The sequence below is a fragment of the Lepus europaeus genome, chromosome 11, assembly GCF_033115175.1.
Source record: "Lepus europaeus isolate LE1 chromosome 11, mLepTim1.pri, whole genome shotgun sequence".
NCBI classification, from domain to species: Eukaryota; Metazoa; Chordata; class Mammalia; order Lagomorpha; family Leporidae; genus Lepus; species Lepus europaeus.
The window spans coordinates 116,170,607-116,182,791 of NC_084837.1; the positions used below are offsets into that span (position 1 = coordinate 116,170,607).

At 42.5% G+C, this 12,185-nt stretch overlaps 1 protein-coding gene across 6 annotated transcripts in view; it reads right to left on the reverse strand.

Moving 5' to 3' along the window:
• Window positions 1-12,185, reverse strand: part of LRRC49 (leucine rich repeat containing 49) — a 191,667-nt gene that overhangs the window by 70,290 nt on the left and 109,192 nt on the right. For all 6 annotated transcript variants that reach the window (XM_062206547.1, XM_062206543.1, XM_062206544.1 and 3 more), the window contains one exon: window positions 5,305-5,452. In XM_062206547.1, the coding sequence (XP_062062531.1) occupies window positions 5,305-5,452 (148 nt within the window). The remainder of the gene's footprint in view (window positions 1-5,304; window positions 5,453-12,185) is intronic.

The following is a 12,185-nucleotide window of genomic DNA, read 5'->3' on the forward strand; positions in this document are numbered from 1 at the left end:
GCCGTTAAGATGGAGTTGCCAACTTCTGATTCACGGCATCCCATTAACCTTTACTTTACTCTCCACAGACAGGACTGGAAGCCAACAAGAGGAGCACGAGGTGACCTCTTGCTTTCCTCCGCATCAGAAGCCCAGGAGCTCTCACCCTGACCCATCTCAACTGCTTCTCATCCCAACATGTGGCCCATCCTCCCCACTTCACCGCCCCCGGCTGGTGTACACACACACACACACACACGGTCTCCTTCAGAGGCAAATCATTTTCATCACCTTAAATTCTGCAGAACGCCTACTCGTCCCCCAAAACAAAAGCCGCACTCTGCTAGGACATAAAACGCCCAGCCCTGTCTGAACAACACCCTTACACCCTGCTACTCTCCCGAATGCGTGAAGTGCTCAGCCAGGCTGCACTGCTGTCAGCTGCAGTCGCCCTCAGAACCCTCTGCATCCACAGCCAACACCCCTTGGCACCCTGCAGCCCCACACTGCACACACGTCCTCCTCGCCTGTCACTCTTCAAATCCAGGTCCCGCATTCCCTTCTGGAGCCTTTCCTGCTTCTCTGGTAGACTGAGGAGTGGACGGATCGTTCATACTACTGCTATCCCTGTGCACACCATGCATGCACATGTATGTCAGTGTAAACGTACAGATGGATGGAACTGTTGATCCACTTAGCTCTCTTATCTCACTTGATTTTCACTTTGCATTGTAACCTGGCTGCACACCTGCCTCTGAAGTAGACCATGCAGCTTTAAGGCACTGCCTGGGATTCTGGTCCCCCCGTCTAATGCCTATTGCATCCTACAACTGAAGCTCTCAGTCAAGGCATCTAAGAGTGTCAGGAATTTTTTCACAGTGCCTCTAGGCCAAAAGAGAACATGGCAACTCTGTTTTATAGCGATGTGCAAAAACTTAATTTGTATTCATGTTCTAACAACTCAATATCCATTTGAGAAAATAATTCAAATAAATTTTTAAAATATTTCATAGCATTCTTATATGACCACAATTACTTACCAATGGAAAGTGTGTAAACTGTACACACATCACCACTTCTCAGAGGCCAGGCTGCATATCACCACTCCTCTCCTGTTCCATGCTGAGCTTGGCATCATAGCAACTACTGAAAATTGGGCTTTGCAGAGAGAAGGTGACAGGAAGGAAGGTGGCCTGATCTCACGCTGAAATGGCAAACCGCCTGGAGCTGGCAGTTCCTTCATTGTCAGTTATCACCAGGGTCCCCTTGGAAACTACACATATTCCATAGCACCCCCAGAGCTCATCGCAGCACGCTCAGCCCACAGTTTGTGTGCACACATGTTCATTCACGAACATGTATGTGATCCATCCCAGCTGGAATGTCAATATGGCACATTCACACAACATTTAATCAAGCTATTGTGTTTTCTTTTAAAGAGAAAAAATGGCTACAAAACAAGTGTCAGCAAAAATTTTTAGCCACAGAGTAGTAAATATTTTAGGCTTACAGGCAATAAGGTCTCTTTTGCAATCATGCAACTCTGCCGCGGCCACATCAACAGACACTGAAGGCATCACCAGGTCCCAGTACAACTACCCACACAAACAGACAGCCTCTTTTGCTGCCGTTTGCCAACACATGCGTTTCCACATTAAACTTCCTAAAACGTGGGAAGAAATGCCTCGGGCCCATACTGGCATCAGTAGATGAATAACATGTGGAATGGGACCACAAGGGAAAGAGGATCACTTTCCAAGAAGAACCCTGGCAGACCGTGTCTTCATCAAAGCATTCTCAATTCTCAGCAAAGGCTTGGAGAGGAACAGCACACCACCCGGCAGGGGCAGTGACATGATATCTATTTTTTAACTTTGTGAATTTTTGGTACCTCTTTTTTAACATTTTATTTCATAAATAATTTTACATTTACAAAACAAAAACTGTGAGGTAGCAATAAAGAGTCCCCATATACTTCTCACCCATTTCCCCCATTAATACCTCATATTAGCATCTGTGTCACAATCAATGAACTCTACCCTATTTTTTAAATTCACACTCCTTTTATCCCTGCCATATGTCAAAGACCTATAGGTAAAAACTAATCATGATGAAACATTAGAAAAAATATGAACTGAGGATCATTCTACAAAACAATGAAGATAATCTTCATAAACATCAAAGCCATGAAAGTCAAAAAAGTCCAAGTAAATGATAACTGAAGACTGAAAAAAAAAATATATATATATATAGAGAGAGAGAGAGAGACAGAGACAGAGACATGACAACAAAGCACATTTACAGGCAATGTATAATTCCAGACTGGAGCATTTTGCTATAAACATTACTTATGTAAAAGGCAGAAGTTGGATGTGATGTTAGAATTAGATTCTAGGAATTAGTCAATGCTTATTTCCTGATTTTGTTATCTATATACTAAGTATATTGGAGAGCATCTTTGCATACAAGAAAAACACAGGGTTATCAGGGAATCCTGTCATCAACTCACTCACAGATATTTCAAGAAAACAAAGTTCTTTGCACCACCATACTTACAAGTTTTCTCTAATTTTAAGATACTTTCAAAATCTTCTTTCATTTTTGATTTTTAAAATTAAACAGAAGAAATATGCTCCATATTTATATGTATACTGCTTTATATATGTGTGTATACATACGTATACTATATATATATATGTATACCTGTGCCTCGAAACAACACTTTGGGGTCAACAGTGGCCTGCATGTATAACAGTGATCCCATAAGATTAATCCCATAACAGAGATGAACAATTCCCACCGCCAGTGCCCTGTGGCTGTCTTCACGCCACAGCACAATGCACCCTCATGTGTCTGTGGCACTGCCAGTGTGAACAGCCCTACTGCTGCACGGCCAATCATAAGAAAGTATAGCACATACATTAAGTACAGAACATGAGACTTATTGCTTTGTGTATTTATTTTACTACACTTTTTGCCCTGGTTTTAGAGTATGTTCTTTCTACTTATAAGAAAAGTTCAATGTAAAACAGTGTGCCACGCCACACTGGCAGCAGCCTCCTACATCCCACATTTACCGCTTGTCTCAACTGCGTCAGGACAGCATGTCAAGTGACAGACCTTCACCATCCAGTTTAGTGTAAGTGCACTTTGTAACGTTCACAAGTCAAAATCACCCGGTGACACATTTCTCAGAACCTCTCTCTACTGTCAAGAAACACAGGACTATATATCCTGTATCTTCTAAACATTGCATGTGTATGCTCTACAGTTAGCTGTCCCTGCCTCTACTGGTACTGCGCTGCTGTCTACACAGCACAACAGCTAGCCCTGCTTCCATCACAGGTGATCGCCCCATTTCCGTCCAGGGCAAACACATCCTATGGAATACACAGACGACCACTTGTACGGTTATCACTCTCGGTTATTTAAGGCATGGAAGCTAGGTATATTTCACTCAGTCAACAAATCTTTTTTAAACATTATTAACTTCGACTACATTCTCAGCATTTTGTGAGATAGAAGGAATGGAAATAAACACATATACACATATCCGTGTCTAGGCAAGGGGAAAGAAGAATGGTTCTGTCCTTAATTACCACATATTGGTTTGGTAGGCAAGAACAGCATGCAAACACACTACAAGATACATAACATCCAAACAACTATTCATTTATATAAACAGATGAGCTCTATATCTTACCACACTCACCTTTACCGCCTAAGGAAGAGCAATTAGAAGTGCCACAGATGCACTGTGGAAAGACATGGAGAGAAAGACATGGAGAGAAGGGTAAAGAGTCACCAACAAAAAGACAAAACATCATTGACACTGAATAAATGGACAGGACAAAGAACCACATCCTCAATATGGACCAGAAAGAGAGGCAGAACCCTAGAAGACTCCTGGCTCCTCCCCATGAGATCTTCCGTACTTCACACTGCTTGCTGGCCACCCCTGGTGTGCACAGCACTGCTGAGGCACAAATGAAAATGGCATGCCCTGTGAGCTGGCTCTCAAAGAATAAATCACTTGTTACTGCGTAAACCCAGAAAATCATCAGAATCCACACTAAAATTAGCCACATCTAGAAGAGACAAAATAAGTAGAAGCTTGGACACTTTCCTGAGACACAGACACTGAAACGGAGATTATTGGTAGGTATTTTCTGAGAAAATCAAATGTTCCAGTAAACTCAGGATGCAATGAAACAGCGATAGGCAAGTCTGTTTGCTGCAGAGCTTCTCGGAGCCCACACCACGCTGATGTGCACCATGCACCTAAAATGAAGGGTCCATCATATGCAACTTTCCACTTAGGTCAGCAGCTACATCAAAATGCCCAAGTGCAGGGCCAGTGCCGTGGCGCAGTAGGTTAATCCTCTGCCTGCAGCACTGCTATCCCATATAGGCGCCGGTTCTAGTCCCGGCTGCTCCTCTTCCAATCCAGCTCTCTGCTATGGCCTAGGATAGCAGAAGATGGCCCAAGTCCTTGGGCCCCTGCACCCGCATGGGAGACCCAGAGGAAGCTCCTGGCTCCTGGCTTCAGATCGGCACAGCTCCGACCGATGCAGCCATCTGGGGAGTGAACCAACAGAAGGAAGATTTCTCTCTCTGTCTCTACCTCTCACTGTCTGTAACTCTACCTCTCAAATAAATAAATAAAATCTTAAAAAAAAAAAAAAGCAACACCCAAGTGCAGCACATACCTTAACACAGAGACAGGATAAATGAAGAGATAGCTACTCTGGGAGATAGAACACCAGAAGTAGTCATACTAACTCCATGCAATGCTTCTTGGAAACACACACTCTTTTAATGTTTAACACTTATCTTCAGGACAACCCTGTAACATAGTATAATTATGATCCTTATTTTACTTTGAGGAAAATTAACTATAGAAAAATGGCCAGATTTCCTGCAGCTACAAAATGGTAAGGCCCCAGGCTCAGGCAGTCTGGCTGGGCCTTATGCTCCTAACCACTACACTATGTAAGCGAATGAAATGCCTACTCATCCACTCCAGGATGAATTACTGGTTGGACACTGTGAAAGAATGGAAAATAGACGTGATGATTAACTTAAATAGAAGACTAGGAGTTTTTAAAGCCCAATTAAGTGAAACTGGGGCTGAGGGCAGGTGGTAAATACTCTATCATACACCAGTTTTATATGATCACAATGGTTATTTTAATTATGAAGTCATGATAACCCATAGCTCCACAATTAATGAACATGAAGAAGCATTTCAAGCACAAAACACGCATGCAATGTGCTGACCCACAGCACAGAAGACACAGTGGTAACGCTGTGGGAGGCACTCACTGTGATTCTCTTCATATCCAGCTGGCGCAGCTGCATCATATTCTGCAGGACTGTGTGTTTGTACCATGACTCTTGCGCTATTGGATTGCCATCAAAAGTTATGTCCGAAAGGGAAGTAGCATCGGCAAGGCAGGAGACACTGTCAAAACTACAGGAGAGACAGAAACCACTGGATTATTCTGAGGCCTTCACGTAACACTTCCATTTTTTAACAGACTTCCCTCTCTCAGAAGAATTTTAGATTTGGGGTCAGTGCCGTGGTGCAGGGAGTTAATCCTCCTCCTGCAGCGCCGGCATCCCATATGGGTGCCGGGTTCTAGTCCCAGCTGCTCCTCTTCCAGTCCAGCTCTCTGCTGTGTCTCGGGAGGGCAGTGGAGGTTGGCCCAAGTGCTTGGGCCCTGCACCCGCATGGGAGATCAGGAGGAAGCACCTGGCTCCTGGCTTCGGATCGGTGTAGCTCCAGCTGTTGCAGCCATTTGGGGAGTGAACCAACGGAAGAAAGATCTTTGTCTCTATTTCTCTCTCTCACTGTCTATAACTCTACCTCTCAAATAAATAAAAAAAAAAAGAGTTTTAGATTTACAGAGGAACTGAGAAGACAGCACAGCATTCCCATCTATTCCACACCCAGTTTCCTCTATTATTACCATCTTGTACTAATACAGGACACATTATAATTAATGAACAGTATCAGCACATGGTTATCTGTTAAGCCCTTGTTGTACCCCGATTTTCTTAGTTTTAACCTACCGTCCTTTCTCTGTGGTAGGACCCCCTACCCCACCCCATGGAGCTGCCGTGTCTCCTGGGGCTCCTCATGGCTGTGCTCCTCAGCCTTCCCTAGTTCTTGATGCCCTTGACCGCACTGGGGACTGTCCGTGAGTTGTTGCGCAGGATGCCCCGTGATGGGGATTTGTCTGGTATTCTTCCTGTGATCGCCAAGGTGCGCACTGCTGACATGACTTAGCACTGATGGTACTGACTGTGATCCTCTCACGGAGACAGAGGTTTCTTCAGGTTTCTCCAGTGAAATGACTGTTCCCGTCCTTCCTTTCAAACAACTCTGGAAGGAAGTTACCATGTCCTGTGCAGCCCACACTTAAGATGTGCGAAGGTAACTTCCCCCTCCTTGAGGGCAGACTTCTCTACATAAATTATCTGAAATCCTCCTCCCAGGAACTTTTTTTTCCAACCATTTATTTATTTGTATCAGTTTGAACTCTCTGATACTGTTTATACTTGGGGTTACAATCCAATAATACTTTTACTCATACTGTTGTTCAAATTGTTTCAGCTTTGGCCATCTTTGGACACTAGGTATTTTTCAATTGGCTACTTTATCCCTTGCCTCCCATCAATGTGGACTTTTTAAAGCACTTCCTAATTTTTGGCACTACATGAGTGTTTAGTCTCAAAGATTCCCTGCCCTCGTCCTACAGCCAGCTATTTCTCCAAGGAGCCATGATTCCTTTCATTGCAGAATGGCCTTAGAAACAAATATTGGGGGAGAGGGACTATGTGTGTTTTTGCTATTGTGTCATTTATTTAAGGCTCTATACAACAGGCAGGATAAAGGAATATAAATGAGAGTGTTTCAAAAAGCTCACAGAAAAATGGAATTAAAAGATAGACTTATTTTAGTGTAAAACATTTTTAAAATTTATGCATAGCTTTTTCACAATATACATTTTCAATGAACTTTTTGAAGATTCTTGCTGTGTATGACGTGTATATACACACGCCTGCATTTCTTTGTCTAATCTACTAATCTATACTAAGCTACACAGGAGTCCATATTGGTGTCCCTGCTCTACACTGCCAGATCATTCTAGTCTCTTCCCCTTCCTTCTCTGAAAATTCTTACTGTGACAAGGAGAAATCTAGCTCACATAATCGGCTATCTATTTAGTTGTTAAATTCTAGCATTGATATAGAGTTATCAGAAATTTAACTCCAGTAGAGAGCAATTTTATCTACTAAAATACAAGGATGAGGTGTAATGCCTTTTGCATCTAGTCTCACATATCTATTGCTAAAGTTACACAGGTCATCATCTTTTTCTCCTTCTCCTTCAGACAGGTCATTCCATACATATGAAATATAGTTAGATTCTCTTGTCATGGTCTACATTCCTCTCTGGATCCTCCAATCTCCTTTTAAATTTGCTTATATTCAGATGCATTCCTTATGCTATAAAGTTCTATGGATTTTGACAAATGCATGTCATATATCTAGCATTCAAGTATCATACAGAATATTTCCATTGCCCTGAAAAATCTCTGTACTTTATTCATTTTCCTTCCTTTCCACCCCATAAATCCCTGGCAACCGCTCAGTCTCTCCAGCTCTGTCATTTCCAGAATGTCAGGGAACTGGAGTAGGTTACTACTAGTACGTAGTGTTCACAGATAAGCATGTTTCATTTAGCAATGTGCATTTAAGGTTCACCTATGTCTTCCCATAGCTTCATAAGCTCATTTCTTTTTATCACTGAGTTATATTCTACCGAGTAAACATAACACGATTTCTTTGCCTACTGACCCATAATAGACATTTTTGTGGCTTGCAGTTGAGTACCTGTGAATAAAGCTGCTATACAGATTCATCTGCAGTTTGTCATATGGACATGAGTTTTCAATTCAGTTGGCTGGTAAATACCTAAAAGCACCACTGCTGGATCATCTAGTAAGACTGTGTTTAAATTTGTAAGTTTGTAAGAAACTGCCAAGCTGTCTTCCAAAGTGGCTCTATATTGTCCTGCATTCCTACCGGCTTCTCATCCGCACCAGCATTTTACGTCTGTCATATCTTACTGTTTTAAGTAATATGCAGCTCCCTAACGACAATGGATATGGAACATCTTTTCATATGCATATTTTCCATCTGTTATTTGTCCTTGTGGTTTCAACTCTTCTGCCCAGATTTCTTTCTTTTCTTATTGTTGGGTTTTAAGAATCTTTCTAATATTATACATACAAGTAGTTTTCAGAAAAATGTTTACTAAATGTCTATCCTAGTCACTAGCTTGTCTTGCACTCTCTTCATAAAAATATATATTTGGTTGTTTAGTTATTTGAGTGAGACAAAGAGATAATAAATCACCCATCTAAGTTCACTCTCCAACTATCTGCAATTGTCAGGACTGGACTAGGCAGAAGCCAGGAGGCAGAAAATCCAGCCAGGTCCTCCACACAGGTGGCAGGAATCCAACCAGAGTCCTCACCACTGCCTCTCAGGCTCTGCATTAGCAGGAAGATGGATCAGGAGCTGCAGCCAGGAAGTGAACCCAGGCGCTGTGATGGGGACACAGGCATCCCAACTGCTTTCTTAACACTGTTAGGTCAAATGCCTGCCCCAGCCTTTTCACTCTCTCAGCGGTGACTTAACAGGCCAGAAGTTTTTTATTTCAACGATGTACAGCTTATCAGTTTTGTCTTTCGTGGATCATACTTTTGGCCTTGCATCTAAAAATTCTTCTAAAACCCCAAAATTGCTTAGATTTTCTCCTAAGTTTTTTTTCTAGAAGTTTTACAGTGTTAAATTTCACATTTAGGTCTATGATCTATTTTGAATGACTTTAATGAAAGATGTAAAGGCCATTTTATTTTATATTAATTTTTCCCTGGATGTATGTATAATCGCTCCATGTCATTGGGTGTCTATCCTTTCTCTATTGAATTGGCTTTGTTTCTTTGTCAGTATTTGTTTCTTTGCCTATATTTGTGTAAGTCTATTTCTGGGCCTTCTGTTCACCTCTACTCTTCTGCGTTCATTCTTTCACCAGTACCATGTTGCCTTGATTAGAGTGGTGTGATAGTATGTCTGTCATGCAGCTTTGAACTGATTCCAAGCCCTCAGTTTACTACAGGAGTGACATGTCTGGCTGCAGTAGGAACATGAAATGTGGTGGCCACAAGAATGCTACATCACAATTTATCACGCCATGTGTGACCTGCCGGCCTCAATACCGGACTCCAAAACTCCAAGATTTTGACAGAGAGCTTACGCCATGATGTGGCTACTCAGCACAGTCTCACCCACTCATACCAGCACTATTTGCTAGTGTTGAAGGACACTGGGAGCTGTCAAGGATCCCCCTGTACTGGTCAGCTGTCTCTCAGGAGCCTCTCCTCGAAGAGCATTCCTCACATTTTGATCAGTCCACAAGGCCCTGCTTCCACCCTAACAGAGCAACTACACTTTAATAATAGGACTCAGGGCTGCAGCTGTGCTGCACTAGGTTAATCCTCCACCTGCAGCACCAGCATCCCATATGGGCACTGGTTCTAGTCCCAGCTGCTCATCTTCCAATCCAGCTCTCTGCTGTGGCCTGGGAAAGCAGCAGAAGATGGTCCAAGTGCTTGGGCCCCCGCACCCACATGGAAGACCTGGAGGAAGCGCCTGGCTTCTGGCTTCGGATCGGTGCAGCTCCGGCCATTGCAGCCACTTGGGGAGTGAACCAACGGAAGGAAGACCTTTTTCTCTGTCTCTCCTTCTCTGTCTGTAACTCTACCTCTCAAATAAATAAAGTAAATCTTTAAAAAAAAAAAAAATAACGGGACTCTAAATAAAGCTGGAACTCAGTTGGTGGTGAATGCGCCGGCCTATCGAGTATTCCCTGTGAGACTGGTGCTCCTTTCTCTCTACATCTTTGAGCAATAGGAATGAAAACCAGAATCTCTGTACTGTAGTAAACTGCTTGATCAGTGAGTTCATAGCTTGGTCTGCTCCTTACTTTAACCACACACAGTCTTGAAATGGGTTAGTGCAACTCAACCAATTTTGTTGTTCTTCAGTACTAGGTCCCAGCCTTTCTATATAGACTTCAGAATCCATTTGTTGATATCTATAAGATACTTTGTTGGTATTTTTATTAAGGCTTCCATTTTTATTTCTTTTTTTGGAAGAGAGGAGTAGTCACTTTTCTAAATACCACAGAGTAGCTTGACAAACTCATTTATATTCGAGCTATTCTCATTCAGTGACTCAAACAACATAAATAGTTAGTCCTAAAAATACCTGATGTATTCAAACACTATATTGATAATCTCTTTTTCCTGTGTTAGGAAAAGCTAGAGGATATAAAAATATTTATGGTATAGGAAATAATCTGTGTGCTGACAATTATGGTTGAGGCAACTTCTACAGCAAAAATAAAGTTCCCCATGTTTCACTAGCATATTTACATATTTATTCTCTATTTTTATCACATAAAAGGTAAAAATATACTCTACTATTAATTATTTTTTAAAAGATTTATTTATTTATTTGAAAGGCAGAGTTACAGAGAGAGAGGAGAAGCAGAGAGAGAGGTCTTCCATCCGATGGTTCACTCCCCAATTGGCTGCAATGGCCAGCACTGTGCTGATCCGAAGCCAGGAACCGGGAGCTTCTTCCAGGTCTCCCACATGGGTGCAGGGGCCCAAGGACTTGGGCCATCTTCTTCTGCTTTCCCAGGCCATAGCAGAGAGCTGGGTCGGAAGATGAGCAGCCGAGACTAGAACCGGCGCCCATGTGGGATGCTGGCGCTTCAGGCCAGGGCGTTAGCCCACTGTACCACAGCGTCGGCCCCTCACAGTGAGTTTTTGGCTCCTGGGTTCAGCCTGGTTCAGCTCTGGCTGTTGTAGCCACTTGGGAAGTGAACTAGTAGATGAAAGATTCTCTCTCTCTCTCTCTCTCTTTCTCTCTCATTCTCACTCTGTCTCTGTCACTCCGCCTTTCAAATAATAAACATTTTTTTAAAAATGGAAGTTTGTATATATAAACTTAATTACTTCAAGTATAAATAATCTTGAATATAATTTTCCCACTCATAATTAACAAAGTTCACCATTTAAATTTTTTAAAGATTTTATTTACTTATGTGAGAAGTAGAGTTACAGACAGAGAGAGGGAGAGACAGTGAGAAAGGTCTTCCATCCTATGGTTCACTCCCCAAATGGCCACAATGGCCAGAGCTGTGCTGATCCAAAGCCAGGAGCCAGGAGTTTCTTCTGGGTCTCCCACATGGCTACAGGCACCCAAGGATTTGGGCCATCTTCCACTGCTTTCTCAAGCCATAAGCAGAGAGCTGGATTGGAAGAAGAGTAGCCAGGACACAAACCAGCGCCCATCTAGAATGCTGGTGCCACAGGTGGAGGCTTAACCTACTATGCCACAGCGCCAGCCCCCAAATTCATGTTTTTCACCAATATAAAAATCTCAGAACAGCTGCTGGCGATTGAGACAGCTGCTGAAAGATGCTTCTCTTCATCTCTCATGTTGTTTAATAAAGCTTGAATCAAAAGTGCTTCTGATAATTTCAAAATTAAAGCACAGGCGAAGTGTTTCTTACACACTGCTAAACTGAATTCACGCATCACCCTCCTGCCACAAACTCGCTCCTCCATATTCTTTCCTACTTGATAAATGCTATCATCATGTCAGTTGCCACTCAACACTAGTTCCCTTTCAGACCCTGGGGACTGAGAACAGGCACTGTGACAACTCTAAAGGGATTTTAGGAAGTGGGGCTGGTGGAGGGTTAAGGTGATTCAAATTGCATTTTAGAAAAATCACAACCTAGGAACATAACAGAAGGCATAAAAGAAAAGAGAAGTCAAACACCAGCTATAAAGAAGATTTCAGCAACAGAGGTGACAAAACTACAGTAGCTGCCATGAAAGTAAAGAGAGGATACAAGAGAATTAAACTGTGGGCTTTCCTTGAGCGCTGCAGCCAGTGCCCAACATCCACACAGGACCTACCATTTGGCAAGCGTGTGATAAGTTTTGGAAAATGCAGGGGAAAATGATGAATCAAAAGGTCCTATTCTTGATTTAAAAGAAAATTCAGTGAACTTTCTTACACTATTCTTGGAATTCCCATTTAAAAGATTAAAC